Source organism: Paramormyrops kingsleyae, chromosome 14 (genome assembly GCF_048594095.1).
Source record: "Paramormyrops kingsleyae isolate MSU_618 chromosome 14, PKINGS_0.4, whole genome shotgun sequence".
Lineage (NCBI taxonomy): Eukaryota > Metazoa > Chordata > Actinopteri > Osteoglossiformes > Mormyridae > Paramormyrops > Paramormyrops kingsleyae.
Window position 1 is genome coordinate 28471831 of NC_132810.1, and position 21989 is coordinate 28493819.

The 21989-nt window shown below is 38.3% G+C and overlaps 2 protein-coding genes across 2 annotated transcripts in view; one reads left to right on the forward strand and one right to left on the reverse strand.

The window, feature by feature from the left end:
• Positions 1-9669, forward strand: part of strn3 (striatin, calmodulin binding protein 3) — a 98032-nt gene extending 88363 nt beyond the window's left edge. The window contains exon 16 of the mRNA XM_023792171.2: positions 8005-9669. Coding sequence (XP_023647939.1) covers positions 8005-8174 — 170 coding nt within the window. The 3' untranslated portion in view covers positions 8175-9669. The remainder of the gene's footprint in view (positions 1-8004) is intronic.
• Positions 9670-12132: 2463 nt separating this feature from the next.
• On the reverse strand, positions 12133-21394 carry coch (coagulation factor C homolog, cochlin (Limulus polyphemus)). Its single transcript, XM_023792158.2, has 12 exons — positions 21252-21394; positions 20636-20680; positions 20422-20466; positions 19844-20000; positions 18187-18320; positions 17748-17810; positions 17167-17220; positions 16760-16907; positions 15070-15173; positions 14734-14960; positions 13674-14184; positions 12133-13337 (listed from the first exon to the last, which is right to left on the reverse strand). Exons 2-12 carry the CDS (start codon positions 20667-20669, stop codon positions 13165-13167), a joined length of 1650 nt encoding a protein of 549 aa, XP_023647926.1. The 5' UTR covers positions 20670-20680; positions 21252-21394; the 3' UTR covers positions 12133-13164.
• Between the last annotated feature and the right edge of the window lie 595 nt (positions 21395-21989).

The following is a 21989-nucleotide window of genomic DNA, read 5'->3' on the forward strand; positions in this document are numbered from 1 at the left end:
AATGCAATTCTAACCCAGTTAACTGCCATTGTTAGCAATATCAGTTGATAACACATTACGCACAGTATTTTACGTATAAACTCCGTAGCAACACGTCCACAGATAAGTTGGACGGTATAGTGTGTGCAACCGATTTAATGAGCCACAAATGAGAAGTAGTGCTTAAACAGTAAAAAACTACAACTTTCCCTTCTGTTGATAAAAGGCGCAGCCATCTTGGATTCTGAACTCAGGATCCTCTGTGCTGCTCCGAGATATTTCTCGGATCTCCGAGAAACGGGAGCGCGCATGCCGTCACTTCCGGCTTCAAAACTTGGAATACGAGTTCCCAGGGAAATGGAACGCACCAAAACTGCCCGAAATAGGTTAACAAAGACATTTCAGGGATTTTGAGTCATTATGCGCTGCAGATGGGTTAATTGCATTAAAAATTTAAATCAGATTAATCATGATGATGGATTAATCCGCGTTAACCTGTTAATTTTGACAGCCCTAGTTAACAGTTTATTATACAACTTCCTACTGCAATGCCTTTGCTATGGACATATGTTACCCTTTCAAACAGTTACAGTGGTACCTCAGAACTCGAAATTAATCCGTTCAGAACTCCGGACCGAATCCTAAAAAGTTTGAGTTTTGATCGAATTTTCCCCATAAGAGATAATGGAAAACCAATTAATTGGTTCCCGGCCCCAAAAAATTACACCGAAATATATATTTTTTTTTTGCATTTAAACACAAAATGAACCGGACAAAACAAACATATACTGTACTAAACACGTCTAAGCACATTAATCAAAACAGTAATTTTTAAAGTAAGAAAATAAATGTATCCAAACAATGTGTGAAGTAAAAAAAAAAAACAATGTGTCCTGCCCCGATCGTCCACTCCTTCCATGTGCCACGCCCCCTCATTAACCCTGTGTGGAATCCCCGTGTGATCAGCTGTTTCTGGTTGTTGTCATTAGTCCTCTGTATTTAGTCCATGTTTCAGTTTGTTTCCCCAGTCCGGTCATTGTATTGTCCGTCTGCGTTTTGCCCGCTTTACCTGTAATTAAACTCTATATTCCCCGATACCCTGACGTCTGCGCCTTTGTCTCCGTTCCGTCCCTGCTGGGTACGACAATATTATTATAATGAAATGTATTAATGGTTTTATTAATATTAAAATTTTTATTTTTAAATGTATTATATAATAATAATTATACTGTTACTGTCTATCATTGTCTAAATGTATTACTGTCTAAATATATGTATTCAGCTAGTGTAAACATGCACGATGCTATCACAGCGAATGCGAGGCTGAGACTGAAGCATTATCTTTTGTTTCCGCTGAGAGACGTGCCGCGTGACTCATTTCCCGGCACATACAAGTTATCTTAGGTCGGTGTTCACGGTTTGACTTCTGAGATTCAGATCGAGTTCTAGGTAATTTTTTTTTCGAACTGGTTGGCTCGACTTTTAAGAAATTCGAGTTCTAATGCGTTCGAGAACTGATGTACCACTGTATATTGAAATTTACAGATCAAGTTATATACCGCAATATATATTGTCTACCGTCTATGGTTCAGATTATACCGCAATATGAATTTTATGCCATATCGCACAGCCCTACTGTGTCTCTTCGTAGAGCCCTTGCATTCTGTTTGTTTGACTTTGTGTTGAATGAGCAGTTGGTAAGGGAGTTCCGAATGAGGCACATTACCAGCATTGTGAGGGAACTTCAGTTATAGTACTACGTCTGTGTGCCCTGAGGGTGGTACAGCTAGCAGGATCCTCATTGCTGAGGACCCGAGCAGCTGGATCAAGCCAACGGGACGCCCACATAATGCCTGGCTGCAGCAGATAGATGGCTGTTTCCAGTGGTGGGACTGGACTGTGTGTCTGGTCTGGGGGGTTGCCAGTCAGGATCCCAGGACGTTTTGTCATGTGGTGGGTGTGGCAACGTGCTGCATGCTCCCCAACCTGACCTTCCCTGTTAAAATGTGCTGAAAATGTTCAAAAATACTGATACACAAACTGAAATAATTTAATCAAGTTGTATATTGAAAACCACAAATAAAATTACTATCACTATGCACCTTTTGTTTCCATACACATTAAAGTAATTTAATGATCTTAAAGACTTTGTTTCAACCAACCAGTTGAGTACTCTGTGACTGTGACTCTTTATATTCAACTGGTTGGGTGAAAGAAAATGTTGGTCTTGATTTGTACTCTCTGGACCTGAAATAATAACATAGGTAATAACATAGTTAATACCTTATATAAACATATGAAAACCATACCAAATCTGCATTAATATAAAAAATCTCTGGAGTGCTGTCACTGCCTTCTGCCATGTTTTCACTGACATAAAACAAACTCACGTATCATGCTGCACATAGTTGATGCTAGACAGTATTTAACATGTAATCAAACCATGGTCTTAATTAGGGATGGTCCGATCCACATTTTTTCAGTTCCAATCCGATTCCGATACACAACTGCCAATGTCCCGGGGGAGGCGGGGAACATTGAGTCCGAATGGGCCATGTTCCGCGCCTCCATTGTGGAGGCGGCTGACCGGAGCTGTGGCCGTAAGGTAGTCGGTGCCTGTCGCGGCGGCAATCCGCAAACCCGCTGGTGGACACCAGTGGTGAGGGATGCCGTTAAGCTGAAGAAGGAGTCCTATCGGGCCTATTTAGCCTGTGGGACTCCAGAGGCAGCTGACGGGTACCGGCAGGCCAAGCGGGATGCGGCTTCGGCGGTCGCTGAGGCAAAAACTCGGGTTTGGGAGGAGTTTGGGGAGGCCATGGAAAACGACTTCCGGATGGCTTCGAGGCGATTCTGGTCCACCATCCGGCGGCTCCGGGTGGGAAAGCAGTGCAACATCAACACTGTTTATGGTGGGGATGGGGTGCTGCTGACCTCAACCCGGGACGTTTTGGGTCGGTGGAGGGAGTACTTCGAAGACCTCCTCAATCCCACCAACACGCCTTCCGATGTGGAAGCAGAGTATGGGGACTTGGGTGTGGACTCCCCTATCTCGGGGGCGGAGGTCGCTGAGGTGGTTAAAAAGCTCCTCGGTGGTCGAGCCCCAGGGGTGGATGAGATCCGCCCAGAGTTCCTGAAGGCTCTGGATGCTGTGGGGCTGTCTTGGTTAACACGCATCTGCAGCATCGCGTGGACATCAGGGGCAGTGCCTCTGGACTGGCAGACCGGGGTGGTGGTCCCCCTCTTCAAGAAAGGGGACCAGAGGGTGTGCTCCAACTATAGGGGGATCACACTCCTCAGCCTCCCTGGTAAGGTCTATTCGGGGGTTCTGGAGAGGAGGGTCCGCCGGATTGTTGAACCGCGGATTCAGGAGGAGCAGTGTGGTTTTCGCCCCGGCCGTGGAACAGTGGACCAGCTCTATACTATCCGCAGGGTTCTGGAGGGTTCATGGGAGTTTGCCCAACCAGTCTACATGTGTTTTGTGGACTTGGAGAAGGCATTTGACCGTGTCCCTCGGGCAGTCCTGTGGGGGGTGCTCCCGGAGTATGGGGTGCCGGGCTTCCTTTTAAGGGCTGTTCGGTCCCTGTATGACCGGTGCCAGAGTCTGGTCCGCATGGGCGGCAATAAGTCAGACTTGTTTCCGGTGAGGGTTGGACTCCGTCAGGGCTGTCCTTTGTCACCGATTCTGTTCATAACTTTTATGAACAGAATTTCTAGGCGCAGCCAGGGCATTGAGGGTGTCCGGTTTGGTGACCTCAGGATTAGGTCTCTGCTTTTTGCAGATGATGTGGTCCTGTTGGCTTCATCGGACCGTGACCTTCGGCTCTTGCTGGGACAGTTCGCAGCCGAGTGTGAAGCGGCTGGGATGAGAATCAGCACCTCCAAATCCGAGACCATGGTCCTCAGCCGGAAAAGGGTAGAATGCTCTCTCCGGGTCGGGGATGGGATCCTTCCGCAAGTGGAGGAGTTTAAGTATCTCGGGGTCTTGTTCACGAGTGGGGGGACGATGGAGCGGGAGGTCGACAGGCGGATCGGTGCGGCGTCCGCAGTGATGCGGGCGCTGCATCGGTCTGTCATGGTGAAGGAGCTGAGCCAAAAGGCGAAGCTCTCGATTTACCAGTCGATCTACGTTCCTACCCTCACCTATGGTCACGAGCTGTGGGTAGTGACCGAAAGAACGAGATCGCGAGTGCAAGCGGCCGAAATGAGTTTCCTCCGCAGGGTGGCTGGGCTCTCCCTTAGAGATAGGGTGAGGAGCTCGGTCATTCGGGAGGGACTCAGAGTAGAGCCGCTGCTCCTCCGCATTGAGAGGAGTCAGATGAGGTGGCTCGGGCATCTGATTAGGATGCCTCCTGGACGCCTCCCTGGTGAGGTATTCCGGGCATGTCCCACTGGGAGGAGGCCCCGGGGAAGACCCAGGACACGCTGGAGGGACTATGTCTCTCGGCTGGCCTGGGAACGCCTCGGGATTCCCCCAGAGGAGCTGGATGAAGTGGCCGGGGAGAGGGAAGTCTGGGTTTCCCTGCTGAGACTGCTGCCCCCGCGACCCGACCTCGGATAAGCGGGAGAAAATGGATGGATGGATGGATGGATGGATGGAATACCGATACAGATTCCAATACAAGAGCTCTTTTTACTTTGTTATACTTTATATATTAATTTTTTAAGCTAGTAAATACAGATGGAAGAAATATATGACAAAAAATATTGAATTAGGCTACTACAAACATACATAACATACTGTTCCACCTCGTATGTACGTCTTGTTTTAAGCGTTTTTGAGGCATTTGCAGTTCAATATGAATATCTTCAAAGCAAGTATACACAAGGGGCGAATGCTAAAAAATTTTATGCAATTTTTCTCCTGTTGGCATCAGCTCAGTTACACTTTGTTGCGATGGCAGCCCCTCTTGTATTACAAGCTGCAGCAAGTTTGCAAAACAGTCCAAGTTAGCAACTCCCAAATCATCCATTGGTTCTTTTTGTCTCGCACAGTTGCATGCGCTTTAACTCTTTCACTGTCGCCGCCTAGTGGTTCGGACGCATACGTCCGAACTTTCAATAACAGAAAAAAATGACGTTCAATAAAAGAAACAAATGTATCAAATCAACCAAAAACGGCTTGTTACACTACAAAAAACCTTTCAGATAATATCTGTAGAAAGTTGCGCAATTTTTGTGCCATGGTTTTTTTGTAACAAGTAAAAATAAAATGACCATGGTAGCCATCTTTAAACGGGTCGAGTGTCAGGAAGCAAAATATAAGTGTTAATAAAATGAAAACTAAGCACTTCAAACTATTTCTTTCACGGCCAATAATTCATAAACCGTCACAGTTTGAAGACAAAACACGCATTTTTCCATAAATATGACTGTAATGCTCTCAAATAGCTTGCTCACTCATCGCGGAAAAATGTCAGTCGGCATTCTGTACATTCGTGCAATGTTTTTTATCTTCGGAGTTTTAGAAGAAAACCAATGAATAAAATGACAAAGTTACCCTCGTTTGAAAGCTTGATCTCTTATGTACATAAATCAATCCCTGTAATCCTTCATTGTCAAGTATTTTTTCAGATATATGCTCTGCTTCCCTGCTAGCACATTATTTTTTACGCACTGAACCTTTGCCCATGGTTATGTTTTACCATAATAAACTTTTTACATGAACATCAAATTACAGTGTCATTTGCTTCATCCCATAGAGGTGTGTCTAAGGTTTGCAAAATGGTATGGGATGTGCTGATTGGGCATTGTTTTTCGCGCTGGGGACATGAATGCGCAAATTATTCTCTGCAGGTGCAGTATTTGTGGGAGTGTCTCGATTACGCATTGCGCACGTAGTCTCCGTGAGTTTACCCAGTTATTTTCCGACAACAACTTTTTTGACTTAAGAAAAATGGCTCGGATGACTTTCACTGTTGAGAAAGCACAGAAGATGATTTTGAAGAGTGGTTCGGGGGAAGAAAGTGTCGCTTTTATCCATTGATTCGATGGAGGAGGACGCTTTTTTGCGTGGAGAGGATGCAACGCTCGACATAAGTACATTTATTTACAGTTTACATTTTAGTCTTTTATTCTATAGATTTTTATAATTCCGTGATTCAGCAAATTACAATTAACATTTGCTTTGGTAACACTTGTATTGTGGTACATTGGGAAAAGTTCCGCATCGCCTTTGTCAAGCTTTGAAGTGTGCAAAGTAATGCAGCGCTTTTGGCTTTCACTTGGGCAAAGTTACGCGGGGCTTTGTTTGGGCAAAGTTATGCGGGGCACTTGTCGGCCTTGTTTGAGCAAAGTTATGTACAGTACTTGTCAGCTTTGTTTGGGCAACATTATGTACGGTACTAGTCAGCTTTGTTTGGGCAAAGTTATGCGGGGCACTTGTCGGCTTTGTTTGGGCAAAGTTATGCGGGGCACTTGTCGGGCTTTGTTTGGGCACAGTTATGCGGGGCACTTGTCGGGCTTTGTTTGGGCACAGTTATGCGGGGCACTTGTCGGGCTTTGTTTGGGCACAGTTATGCGGGGCACTTGTCGGGCTTTGTTTGGGCACAGTTATGCAGGGTTAGGGTTAGAAACAAAATGTTTCTTATGACCCATAAGTGGTAATGCATTTAGAAAGAAAGACGCTATCCCAAAACACTGCTAGTTACACTGCGGCCATTTTGGATAGGTTTTGGATAGGTTTGGCACAAGTTGTGTGAATAAAATATAGATTTTCCTACAAATGTGTGGTGATTTTGTGTGACAAAATGTTACTTATGACCCATAAGTGGTAATGCATTTAGAAAGAAAGACGCTACCCCAAAAAACACTGCTAGTTACACTGTGGCCAGTTTGGATAGGTTTTGGATAAGTTTGGCACAAGTCGTGTGAATAAAATATAGATTTTCCTACAAATGTGTGGTGATGATGTGTGACAAATTGTTACTTATGACCTATAAGTGGTAATGCATTTAGAAAGAAAGTTGCTACCCCAAAAAACACTGCTAGTTACACTATTGCCATTTTGGATAAGTTTCAGATTAGTTTAGGTTAGGTTTTGGATAGGAAAGGCTCCCAGTTGCACCATTTGCTCTTTCCTCCGTAAAACCTGTTGGGCTGCATCAAATGATAATTGGGCACACATGTAGAAAACAAGTTTGGGAACCAGATTTTTAAAATTGGACCTATTCCATCATGTAGTTTTTGAAATATTTACAAAAATCCAAGACACAAAGACAGGTTTTTGTATTTTTCCAGCTGTTTTTGTTATATTCGCATGTCCATAAGTTATACACAGGTTATTCATTTCGTTATTGAACTTCCTACAATCAATTGTAAAGGGGTCAACTTTGCTTTTAGGTATCAGGCATGTGTCTGTGACTTTTATATCTGAAGTTATAAGGTAATTATTCCAAAAAGGGAAGAAATGCCCCCCCATGCAAGGGGCCCCTGGTTCACTCCATAGAGTTAAGTGGGATTGTCCATTAAACGCTATTCCCACCTCTCAAAACTTTATTTTACAAAGATTGCAAATCGCTGTGCTACTAGTTTCTGTTAAAACCGTAAATTACTCCCAGATCGTCACATCTTATCTTACGCTCCTTGTACTGCAAAGGGTATGTGCATGACGTCACAGCAGGCGGAAGTCACTGTACTCACACCCATTGAGTAGCAAAAAAGACTGAGGGCCAGCATTAGTGTTTGATTTGAATGCCTCAAAAAAACACATGTAAAATGGGAAAGAGCTGTCATGCGATTGATTGTACAAATTCATTAAACACAAAATAGGAGCTATCTTTTTAGAGATTGCCAAAAACTAAATACGTGTAGGACATGGATCGGTCACACATGGCCGATACCTGATCCATCAAATAGGTCTGAATCGGCACCGATACCAATCTGAATATCGGATCGGTGCATCTCTAGTTTTAATGATAATTAAAATTTGAAACCATAATACTAGCCATTGGGAATTTCACTCTGGTTTTTCCATGACTGGTAACTTTCATCCCTAATTTGTTTGTTTATTTGTATCCTCTTGCCTAGGTCACGACTGCTCAGTTCGTCTCTGGAACTTGGACAGCAAGACCTGTGTGCAAGAAATTACTGCCCATCGAAAGAAGTCTGATGAGTCCATCTATGATGTTGCCTTCCACCCATCGAAGGCATTCATAGCCAGTGCTGGGGCTGATGCGTTGGCCAAAGTTTTTGTTTGACACTCCCTGATGCCCACATGGCTTTGAGCACAGAAGGGACATGATGCTTTACTGCCTTGTGCAACAACAGTACTGTTTTGGCACTACATGGGAACTGTACTCTTCCTTCTCCCTGGTTTGCACACTCGAGATATCAGGAAGAGGATGTTCTCAGCAGGGGTAGTAACTATGTCAGTTATGCCTAAGTTTTTAAACTAATTAATCTGATTCTATTTACTGTAAGTTAAAGCAGGAGAAACCAGTATTTGTAGCCTTTAACTGGACTTGAGCAAAAATCTGTTTCTGTAAATGTATTTTAGTGACTTGTCTGACATGCTAGGAACTGGGTTGCTCTGTTCCCCCACTCAGTTTGTTGGGCTACACATTAGTTCAGACTCACAACCCTGTCAACATTCATGTAGCGCAAAAGATGTTGAATAAAGTGTTTAAATGAGTAATAACATACATACATTAGCATTAGTTCATTACATTTTTCTGTAAAAATATATAATTTTTATAAACCTTTTTATATAAATAGAGCCTGTGCTGACAGTGCTAAAAATTGTAAGAAAAAAGTTCAAAATGAAAAAAAAACCCAAAAAAGGAGTATTAATCCCAAGAGAACCCTCTGGCATTCCCAGTTCACTACCCCATTTTCATATACCTATACTGTACCTGTCACTGAAGCAGCTGGTGAGTCCTGATTTATGGATGCTATCTAACATTACATTAAAACTGCTTAATCACATCATCAAAGACCTTAGGAGGAACACAAATAAACAGGGTTCATGGCTTCCTGTGAGCTCTTATGAAAATAAAATGCAGCATCCTATCACTATGTGATATTTTTGTACATCTTATTGTATTTACAAGTTAATTTATCATGGGTTAGACATCTTAATGCTATTGGCTTGTTATTTATTCAGTATATGTTAGTCTTACTTTTTTATTTGCTGCATAAATGAGCCTGAAGATACCTTTAAGGTTTGGCTTATTATATTTGAAACAGATTGAAAACAAGGAAAGCTAGTATAATATAAATGTTTTTAAACACTAATTACACAGTTAAATTTGAAGTCTAATAATTGCGTCTGATTTTGATGCAGACAATAAATCAATGCCTATGTAGCATGGGGAGGAAGAGAGTTTTTCCTCTTTTTCATCCAATAGTTTTTAAATTAAGGGGTTTTAAGAACAAGCGTTGATTAATCACGGTTCAGAATATGCCCTTTGGTTTTGGTTTCCTTTTGTTTCTGATATTTTCAAACATGCTTCAATTACTGGTGTAACTAAAGGTTTTTGTTGTTTATGTAATGCATGATTAATAAAATAAAAGTATTTTTTCTAGTCTTCCACCAACAGTTTCTGATCTGTTTGCAAGTTTTAATGAGTTTTGTAAGATTGTTTTATGAAATATGAAATGAAAAATTTTTAAGATTGTACCACATAGCAAAGTACAACTGTCAAAGTAATGTATATAAAATGTCTATAATAAATACTTAATGGTGTACCAGTATGTGTTTGACTAAAACTTGTATATTTTGTTTCAATTAGTTTTTTTTCTTGTTTTCAAATAAATGTGGACCTTACACTAACATCATCTTAATGTCATTGTGATGTGAAAAATGAAGCCATTTGTGTTACTGATTCATCCAGTACCGCAAACTAATGATGGAAGCCACACTAAGATTTTGTTGCTTTACACATTAGTTGTCGGCCTACATTTATTTATATCTACATGGATAGTCATAAATGTGTTTTGTGAATTGCAGAAATGAAAAACTGATTCCTTTGTGGTTTCTGATAAGCTTATAGTATGTTACAGTATTACAGAAACTTTAACATTCTGTATTATTTCCCAAATACTATCACACGCTCTTATTCTCCGTCTGCCTAGTTATAGAACTTCTGGTTGAGAATCCCTGTATTATGCAAGAAGCAGCATATCAAATAGATATATTTTTAGGATTAATATTAACATGTGTTTACATCTGGCTGTAACAGTCACTGTATACTACAGTATTCTCTGTCCTAAGTTTCACAATGCTAAAATGCTGAGATCTAAATATATGTCATTCTTTATGTAACATTAGGTGCCTTTTTCTCCAGCTGTGAAATGTACACTTCTGGGCCAAAAAAAAAAATGGGACAAAGTTGTTTGCAGTTTGGGTTTGACCCATTTTTTTTTGCCCAGAAATTAATTGCTGCCTCAAATTTTCACTACCATTGAGTTTGCTGTCATGTATTTGCATGCATGTACATGGTTTACTCTCACAAACTAGTTGTCCTGTTAAATGTCAGATCAGAATACACTGAGTCAGGCTGGAGAGCTAGCATTCATTCTGCCAGCCACGCTGACTGATTAATGATTCGGAAATAATGAGAGTTTCTCAGTATTGAGTACCTTTGGTGTCTGCAGTATCATGAGTCATGAGTTGGTTGCATTTTTCATCATAATATTAAACATTTTCAGTGTGTACTTGGAATTACTGTCCACCCTCTCATGGGGTAACTGCCCCTTTGACCTTTGACATAAAAAAAGCTGTCTTTCCCTCAATGGTTTGAGAACAACTCATGTATGCTCAGTAAGTACTTATACTTATTTTCCTAATGTGTCAATAGCTGTGGTCAAGTTTAACATGTCCAGCCTGTCATCTTGAAGCATCCAGTTAATTAATGACCCAGAATGGGGCACCGACCCATCACATAGCAGACGACAACAACAGGGGGATAGAAAAATCAGTTGAATTGATGTTCATATATATCTTATTTTCATTTTTATGTGGAAACTGTCTTTTCATTTTGTTTGGTAAAAGAAATATTAGCATTGAATTCATAATTCACCAAGATTTGAGTAACAAAAAGAATTATTGTTGAGAAAAGAACAGAATATCTCTGAAAATGGCATTTCTGTTAACAGAATGCACTGGGGATATTAATCTGTTTTGTTTTTGTCTGTGACAGAGTGGTTATAATTTGTGGCCGAATTACAAATTGTCTGCTCACTGTTGCAAAATAAAAAGTGGTTAAACTTGACACAGATGTTTTCTGAACAGTCTAATGTCTGAACTTATAAAATAAAGTCACCCCCCAAATATGCTGTTATTCAATGATCCAACATGTACTTCTTTTATTAGACATTGTTTAACTGAAGGTGCCGGGGACACAGAAAAAGGACCAGATTAGGTAAGTCATACGTCGGCATTTAATTTTTGATTGGTCAATTCTTAAACTAATGCAGCAAATTTATTGAATTTGGAAGGTTCTACATAATTCACATAGGACACTTATGCAACTACTATGAAATGTTTTTAGGGTGATGTGCCTGTGTAAATATTTCCAAAATCATGCATTGAAAGAAAATACTTTCATTAGCACATTTGTAAACTTTTTATAATGTGATGACTGTCAAATACCTTTGTGGTAAATTATATTGTTGTTGTTGCTTGGAAAAAGTCTGCATCATGTAAAAGACATGACTAATGCATTATATGCCTTAATGCTGGAAAAAAGGGGCATTTCCAAAAGTATAGTGTTTTGCCAAGTAAATGAGATATCAGTTTTAACCCTGTACCACCATTTCATCTGAGCATGTGTTGGTGCCTGAATGGAAAGAGACACCATATTTTGTAACACAATTGGAGTACAGAAGCATAAGTCCTTGGAATCATAATGAGAAAAGCTTGATAATTTTAACCTCATTTTGAATTCTAAGTTTCCTTAGATGTTTTATAAAACCATTCCAAAGAAAGGGATACTTTTCGAAAATGTATTTTTGAATCCATGCTATAAAGAAATAGAAATGGCATTAATATCAGTCATTTTTATAGTTTCTCCCTTTTTAGTACACAGACACATATTGTTTCAAAACATATTATACTTGTATCATTTTCATGGTGTAATAATATGGGGAAAGATTTATATAAACACAAATTATTTTAGAAGTTTGATTTTAAAGCGAGGACAATAACTAGTCAAGTTGTAAAAATACAATATATCCTTTATTGGAAGAAGTGTAATAAGTTACAAAGTAAAGAAATACAGACTTGTTCCAAATTTCCCCTTTATATTTTGATTAGTGAACAAATAGTATGCATGCAAAATAATTGTCTACATGCACACAATAACATCCTTTGGAATACATACTATCTTTAGTATACAGAAGGCTAGCATAGACAGTTATCTCTATCTAAACATGATGTGCATAGGCTTCAATGTAATTGAGAGGAAAAAGGGATTAATCATTGGAATTTGCTCCAGAAGGACCTTTTAACCTAGCCATAGTCTATAACAGCTTCCAGTTTATATAATATACTGTATACCCAATCAACAACAGCAGCCAAGAATAAGATGAGACATGAGAAATATTGCTTTGGACATGAGTTATGGTTGTCTTTCAGGGTAGGTCATGCACAAGACATTTTAACTATCAGAATCAGCTTTCTTTAGCAAATGCTTTGAATGTCTTAGAAAATGCATAGAATTTTTGACCTTTACATTGTATGTAATCAAGTAGCACCCTGAACATATAGTGATTGAAAATACGGTGGTCTACACAACCTTTCAAACTGGCCTTAAGAGCAAGAAGAATAAGCAACACTGATAAGTAAAATAACAAAAATGCCAAAATTTGGAGTTGAATAATTGCAAAGAGTATAATGGCTACAGGTTGTGTCTAATTTGAGAAAATATTCTCAGTTATTAAGTTTTGTCTACAGGATGTATCTTATTAACAGAAACTGTAGATTTGCTCTGTCCGTGAAACTCTAACACGAAAAGCATTAAACAGTCTGATTTTGTATCTTTTCTTTAGTATCATGAGGCTGTTGGGTGTATCCATTTAGTTTATCTTTTTCTTAAAAACTTAAAATGAAACCTAAACTTTTATAAAGTAAATAAAAGTGGTAAGTTAAAGTATTGATAACTTGTTTGTGAAAAAAAAGTATTTTAAAAGCTTCTAATGTTTTACGGGCTAATTTTCAGAGGCAGGGTGTTTAAAGCAGTTTAAAATTCACTTTCCCTCAGTGAAGTCTCTGCAGATTCCTTTGACAATGGTTTGAGAAAACTGTTTCAGGCCTGAAAACTCCTTTGTAAAGATGGCATGGCGGTCTTTGGGCTCTGATGCCATGGCTTGGAGGTCCTCAAGGGGAGCCCAGGCTACGCCTACTGCATACACTGTGATGCCTGCAAATAGAAAGAAGTGCTGTGTAATAATTTATAAAGGGACAATTTGCTGGGACAATTATTCTTGTAATGGGGGTGTTCCATTGATGTTCCAAGGAGTACACCTGATGGTGGTAGAGTAAGTGGAATATGAAAGGAATACCTTAATGATGAGGAACAGTGCAGCTTATGACATAAAATGATAGATATTTATGTGTGCTGTCTCACACTTAAAAAGAATACCTTGTGCATATTGCTTAGTGCCTGAGACATAAAACCCCACAGAGAGTGAAAACAAGGTCTTAACAAGAGATTCCATCACTTGCAATGAGGTCAATTCATTGCCAGAGTACTCACCTGCCTTCTGGGCAGCAACTGCTGGGGCTCTAACATCATCATAGGACTGCCCATCTGTGATAATGACCAGGAAGTGTTTGCCACTCTTTCGAGGGGAGAAGAGACTGGAAATAGCATAATTTATAGCATCCCCTGTGGCTGTCCCTCCACTCATGTACCGGATGCCTCTTATGCCTGCCAGGGCATCATTCTTTGATAGGTGTTTGTTGAAATCAAACTCCATCTTTTGGTCATAGGTAAACTGCACAGCGGCCACTCTGGAACCGATATCAGAGATCTCAAAAGAATCAGCTATGTCAGACAGGAAGTCCAGCACCAGCCGGAAATTTCCATCACCTACACTGCTTGAGCCATCGATGAGAAAACCAATGTTGACTGAATTGAAACAAGTTTTGCTGCACAACATCTGGTCAGTCATACAAAGTTTCTGCGCCAGTGGCTTGACAAACTTGTTGGTGCTGAACCAGCTCGGCATGGTGAAGGTAAAGAAGCCATTGTCTTTGCATACTGCCTAGAGCCCAAGACATACAAGCATAAATTTTTATGCAGTACAAGTACACAAGCATATATTCATTATGAACTAAAGCATTTGATTACTATGAAAATACCTCAGTTGCACAAATTTCAGACCAAAGAAATAGTGTTTCAGGACTGACAGCAGCTAAGTATGTATGCACTGACATTACTTAAGATCATCAAAATCAACCATCAACTAAATGATACTAAATATAAAATATACAACACTAAATATACTTGCATACATAGCACTGCAAAAGGAGGCTGTCTTTAATCCCCTTTAAATCCATAACCCCAAATGGATGTTAATATTTTTTATAAAAGTATAGCACCTGATGGATGGCATTGGAAGTACAGTGATTTGGCTGTTCTTACTGACAGTGTTTTGAATGCCTGTGTCTTACTGTAGCTCCATCACTGCTGTGTCTTCAACTCAGATAACATATGTACATGTACAATGAAAAGAAGAGCCTGGAGTTCAGTGTTTCCGAAAGTTATGACAACATTATACTTCCCATTGATGTCTCCCTGTACACATGCTTACCTTTTCGGCGAAGCCTTTGTCCTGTACCATGCCCATCTCTTCAGCAGTAGGCTTGGCCACTGTCACCACAAAGACATTGACTCCTGTTTCTCTGGCCCGTGTAGCAGCCGCCTCTAGGTCATCAGAAGGCCACCCATCCACGAAGATCAGGGCCACGCGAGGGAATCCAAGTCTGACTCCACGCTCCGAGGTGAAAAAGCTATCTACTGTGTGTTTCATGGCCTTACCTACAGAAAGCATCATTTACCCAGACAAAGGTAAGACAAAATCATTGGCACACTGCCAACTATTGTATTTTTGTACCAAGTGGTAACTGTCAGCTGCAGAAAGACTGACCTGTGTTGGTATTTCCACCTCTGAATGGCATCTCTTTGATTGCAAAAATCAAATCCTTTGGTTGAGTGAAGTTGTTCAAGTAGAATTCAGTCACTGGTATTCCACTGGAATTAATAAATATAAGAAAAATACATGGCATTAGTCAAATACATAATGTTCACCAAGTAATCACAATTTGTTAGATACATTCTGGTGTGGGCTTGTATTTGCCAAACTGTAGAGACCAAATATCCACAACAGACTGTAAAACCTGTTACTTTTTAGCTTGTGCAGACATTTTTTTCCAGTCTCCACAATATAAATGTAAATTTAATAAAATTCTATGACTGCAATACAAAACTAAAATTGCCTAAACTTTTGTATTTTGTTTGGTTACTTATGGTTAAGGTTAGGGCTGGGTAGTTATTAAAGTTGTCATTGTTGGGAATAGGGTTTTGTCCATAGAAATAAATGGACGGTCCTCACAAAGATATGAGTACAGGTTCCTATGTGGGTGTGCGTGTTTGTGTGTGTATTATGCTTATATTACGTTGTGGGGACTATTTTTCAGGTTCTCACAAAGATTTGTGAATACAATCAAAAACCTAAAAATGCCAAAAGTCTTGTATTTTGTTTGGTTACTTATGGTTAAGGCTGTTGGGATTAGACTTTTCCCCCTAAAAATGAAGGTAGAATCTCCACAAAGATATAATTACAAACCTGTGTGTGTGTGTGTGTGAGCGGGTTTACCTATCCTTATGGGGACATAATGTCCCCATAACATGATAAATATCCGTTTTTTTTCCTTTATGGGGACCGGTTTCCTGGTCTCTATTTTATAAAAATCGGTGACTGCTATGAAAAAACTAAAAATGCAAAAACTCTTGTATTTTGTTAGGTTACTTATGGTTATGGTTAGGGCAGGGTGGGGGTTTAGGTTGTCATAGTTAGCGTTAGCATATTTCCCCATTGAAATGAATGAGCGGCCCCCATAAGGATATGTTTACCCTACGTGTGTGTGTGTGTGTGTGTGTGTTTGTTTGTTTGTTTGTTTGTGAGAGAAAGGCCTAAGGTACACTTTGGGAAATAAGTTATGCCCATCTGAGGCCATGATTAAAGATTTACCATTCCTTTCTATAATTACTAGAGATCCAGAGCAAAGGAGTAAACCTGGATCAGAACGCAGACCGAAGTCATAAAATTAACAGAAGGAAAAGTTTCCCTGAGGAAGACCTGGTCAGTTTGTATGTATTAACCTCTCACTCAGTTTCCCAATAAGAAAAAACACATCTTTGGGCGTATCGACCTACACACCATTTCAATTCTGTCATAATTTGCATTCCATAAGTGTTTTATCTGTAAGAAGTCAATATTCTGACTAAAATTTTCCATCCTTATCTGCATGTATTTACACCTGTTCAATCATGCACAGGAAATCAAGAGGAAATAAAACACAAATGGTACCTAATTCATAGTTAACTTTCTATATATCCACTCATTCAGGCACATATATATAATCACATTTATATAATCAGTACTTGTGTTCTGGCCCATTTCATTTATATACCATCCTTTAATAATTTAATGTATTCGGTTTCCAAGCTGATGAAAGAATCTAATCTGTAATAATGGCGATAAATCTAGACCTCATCAATATTACTGGGAAGACACTGTGTGCCAGTTCTCTTTGTTAACTTGGAGCAGCTAGAACCTGGCCTGCACCATCCCGACGTGTGGTCCGTCTGGCCCAACCCGCAACATCAGCGCCAACTTGCTGACAAAATTCTTCTGTAAGATGAAGCGACGCTGTCCGATATTATGGCTGCCGTCCAGCAGCATGGCAATGTCCACCTGGCAGTCTAATGAAGAAAAGCAGTTTATTAATGTTGCTACTCTCTCTCCTCTTTATGAATCTATGCACTCTCAAGGGTGACTGCTATTTAAAAACATGGCATAGTACTTTTCTTAAAATCACATTATTAATGTTTTTCACATTGCTAAGACAGAAAAGTTGCATGAAATAACATAAAATAACTGGACTCAATTGAACCTACAATATATTAAAAGAGAACCTGAATTCATTTTTTAAGTAATATTTTTTAATATATGAAAGAATACCTCTGTTTCCATTTGAGGGTGGCTTTTTCACAGTCTTCTTCAAAGGTTTCTTTGCTATTAGAAAATATAATAGTGGGTTCTATTGTTTTCTCTGCATATACAGAATAAATATGTATGTATTTCGAGAACATAATACTGTCATAATACTGCCTGCATTTATAATAAAGGTTATGTAAATCATAGACTATAGTCTTTAAGTTTAACTGTGTTTTAAACTAATCAAGATAATTATGATGGCAGTAATAAAAATGTCAACATTGATCATAATATTGTAAATAAGTGGCAATGATCAACAGATTGTTTATATTTATATAACTTGGTATATAAAGGGAGCTCCCTAACTTTTCATTTCTGGTGATTTTTTGGGGAGCCCACCTGCCCAACCAAACTCTCACTTGCAAAGTTAGAATTGTAATGCCTCTTTTATTTGTATTTGTATGGGAGTGGGAAATCTGATGATGGAAATGGACAATCCAGTTCAGAGGTTATGTTAAAATCCACTCCATTTTTGAACCAGTTAGTACTGAACTTCCACAGCTCTGAAAAGATATTGATTGATAAGCACAAAGAGCTCAGTATACCTGGCTCAGATTTGAGCAAGGCAGCGGTGCTCGTCTGGCCAGAGACCTCCAGGGGTTCTGAATCTGAAAGGCAAAACAGACACACACAGAGTGACACGGCAATCAGGAATCAAAATGTAAATAATGTTATATATATATATATATATATATATATATATATATATATATATATATATATATACACACACACACACACTGTGTACGACTTCAAAAGACATCTAATGGTTTTTGGGGAAATTAACAGAAGCATAAATCATACGAGGTTATGCAAAGGGAGAGTTTTGGATGTGGAACAAATTTATTGTTTAATTTCCATTGTGCATATTCATCCTTTCTTTCTTTATTTATATTTAAAAAAAACATTTTATAATCCAGTAAATATGGGACTGTGCTATTTATTTCAAACAAAAAAAGTATAATGATATATAGCTCCACCTACTGTGCACAGAGAATGATGCAGTCCATCTGGCCAGCGGCTGAGACTTGACTCCATTCGAGAATGAACCCAGATAGTGTTCTCTTCCTGGTAGTTTTTGGATTTTCAAAGAACCTCCTGTGGTGGTAATCACACCACTGAATTCCACAGAGAAAAATACAAAACAACAATACAAATTAAATCCAGGAAACAGCTAATTAATTAAATTATTAATAGTAAGATGATCAAATATCATTAAAGGTTTATATGCAGCATGGCTCAATTTTTTATCATTTAAGAAGTTTTTAGCCATTATTATAAGAAAGCATTATGTATGTATATATGTATGTATGTATGTACAGATAAACCATGCATCAAATGTACTGGTAATATCAGCATTATGCAACAAGGTGCAACATTGTTAATGTATTTTCTAAAATCCCTATAGCATTCAAAATTGATCAAAATGATCATTTAGCCAAGTAAATATCTTTTTGTGGTTCTGCAGTATAACAGAATGGAAAATGTCACGTCTGATCAGCAGTTTAATGTCAGGATGGCATGCAACAGAGTCCTGGCTTATTGGTGATCTCCAGCAGCACCAAAATCCAAACCCCCTGCTAACTTGATGCAACTGGCTGTAACGAGAGTGATGGGAATGAAGTGCCAGCTGTGTCACTGCAAGAGAGCACTGGAGAGCTCTGCTTTGAAGGCAAACTACTTTTCCCCCCCAGATTTTTAAGCATTTCAAGTTCAGATCATTTCTATAGCACCTTTCAGACAACCAAGGTTGACACAAAGTGCTGTACAAATCATAAAAGCAAAGAGGACAAACACACACACAACATCATGACACTAGACAGCTCCTATATTGAATTAAAAGCCAAAGAATATAAATGGGTTTTTAACCAAGCAAGTTTTTAAACGTGGACAATGTAAGCGCCTGGTGAATGTGCAGGGGATAATTGTTCCACAATGTTGGGTTTTCAACCGTGAATGCACAATATTCGTCCACTGATGTCAAAGTCCTGTTTGGAACACAGGGATTTAAAAGATCCAAAAGCTCTGATTTCAGAAAGATGATAATACTCTTTTATATTGGAATGCAAACAAATTCTTACCTTTCAGGCTCCATTTATCTTTAAAATACAAATAAATATGGCAAACTTTGTTGTGTGTAATATAGTCAGTAACTTAAGAACATTTTTGTTATTTCTTTGTTGTTTTTTAATTTTCCTCTTTCGGAAGAATTTTTAGCTGCCTCTTTTTCTTCTCCAGAAGACTGTTACAGTATTTTAATAAAATATTTCCATATTCTTGATTAATGTTTCATTGGGTTTTGAATCTGGTTGCATGCTGGCTTGCAAAGGACTGCTTTATCAACTTGTGCTTCCAGCACTCAGAGTCCTGCCTCTGCTCTTTGTCTGTACAGTTTTCCTGTTCTCCTTATGAGCAGGTTTCCTCCTGCAGTCCAAAGACAGACTTTGTGTTCTGTATTGCCTGGCATACACTCCACTCTCCTAGAAACTCTATGGATGGATGGATGGCTGCTCTTTAAAATTCGTAGTATTTTATTTTAGTATTTGTAGAATATTTGTTGTACTTTTTATACAAATTTTCTGATGATTTCCAGATTTGTGTATAGTATATTTTTTGCTCTTTTGAAAATTACTGCTCTTACCTGTGTATAGCTGCTCCACAGACACTGGAGACCGAAGCGTAAACCCCTGAACCGAACACGGAGAGCTGCCAGACTGCACAATTGGAGGGGCAAGCCACTAGAGGGCGGTCTTCTGCCAAGTCAGTGCCACGGGTCATACAGGTAATGGGCGTTGGTACTGCAAAATATTTTATGACATACTATTGAAGAAAATTACTTAAATTAAAACCAACAACATCATTTAATTCTTATGGCTATACCAGTAGGCAATATTTTTGCTAGATTTAAATTCAGACATCTCAAAATAAAAATACTTCCTCCACTAAGTTATTGTATACATTAAAGAATACAAAGTATATATTTTGCAGTTAAAATTTTATAAATATTTTTATCATAATAAAAGGCACCCCCATACCTAATGTTTATCTCTGTTGAAATTTTGTCCATACCATTTTCCACTTTTTTTTCTTATTTATGATGCATTTTACTTTTAATTTTTAAATAATAGATGTCACTAATTATTTGATGCATATTAATGGGAGATAAAAACACCACGTGTTAGTAATCATAAAAAAAAATAAAAAATTCGGAATACTAACCACTGGGCTCTGATCCAAATGTTTTGCGTGTCAGAGACAAAAGACCTATTTGAAAATAAAAATGACATTGAACCTTAACTGATGAATAAATATAAAAAAATAAATCCAAATTAAATGTCTTTCATTAGTTAATAATAATATTAATAAAGTTAATAATAGCTTCTGGTCTGTTTGTCTCCTGTGTTAATTTATAAGACGCTATATTATTGCATACCTAGAAGATGTATGACAGCAAGCATAACTGACATGGTAAGCAAACCTGCAGATAAAAGAAATACAAAGAAAGACAGTGAGTCACTTGATATCTTGAAAAATGTAATACCAAGTTCTAAACCCATACAGTTACAAAAACCATTACTAGATAAAATGTACATTATGTATCTATCTATGTATCTATCTATCTATCTACCTATCTATCTATCTATCCATCTATCTATCTATCTATCACATATACAGTTTATTTTAAATTTTGAAATATAACAGAATAACAAGAAAAAGTAATAAAAACTTAAATTATTTTTGTTCAGTCAAGAAAATTGCAGCATTGTTATATTTACATCGATTAATATAATTGTAGACTGGCTGATTGAAAATTGAAGAAAAAATGTCAATAAGTCCCAACTATGCAACCTGTACCTTAGATATTAAAAATGCATGGATAATGGAAATAAACAGTGCATTTCCGCATTATATAAAAGGTAAAGTTTGAATACACAAACACCAACAAAATGAGATTTTAGCATTATGAAAAATTCAGAATTCACTATCAAATAAACAATATCTCTGTAGTTGACAAAAGAAAATTAAAATCAAAATAAAGTTTAGCTTACACCTGACAGGTAAAGCACGATTCCTTTAGATTTAAGGTGTTTAGTCCTCTTTTGATTGTAAAGAACAAGGGTATATAAATCCTTTCACAAGAAATTCTGTCATGTGTGTCCCTGGGATTTCTTCTGGATGTTCTAGGTACAGCTCTTCCTTAAATAATCTACTGGTACATCTTAGCCAACTGGGTCCTGATGATGTCATTGTAGGCGGTGTTCTTGCCTGCATCGTTTCAGACTCTTTTTTGCAGCAATATGAGATCCAGTACACATTATAAAAGGGAATTGGATCTCATGCTGCCACACTGTCATCAAAAAAGTATGTTTAACAACCTTGTGTATATATATATATATATATATATATATATATATATATATATATATATATATATATATATATATACACACACACACAGTTGTGTTCAGAATAATAGTAGTGTGTCTAAAAAAGTGAATAAAGCTGAAAATCTTTATAATAGTTTTTATTTCCATACAAGCAAATGCTTCGGGAACACTACACATTCTATTCCAAATCAAAACAAGAAGAGAAATTAATCACATTTGTGTTATTCCTTTACAGAAAGTGAAGGAAAGGGAATATTCGGTTGTTCAAAAAAATAGCAGTGTCCACATTCTTCTTTACAAACTCAAAGATTCACTGTATGAACTGAAAAATGTTTTAAGATTTTGCTTTCCGTTGAATCATTGAACTAATATTTCATTGTATAACCACTGTTTCTGAGA

Bases quoted from the DNA above. Each gene is read 5' to 3' on its own strand.
- coch (XM_023792158.2), bottom strand. From the start codon at position 20,669: ATGTCAGTTATGCTTGCTGTCATACATCTTCTAG. The intron at 20,001-20,421 runs GTTAGTATTCCG...AATATTTTGCAG, and splicing joins ATTTGGATCAGAGCCCAGTG to TACCAACGCCCATTACCTGT. The intron at 14,185-14,733 runs GTAAGCATGTGT...CTTGGGCTCTAG, and splicing joins ACAAAGGCTTCGCCGAAAAG to GCAGTATGCAAAGACAATGG.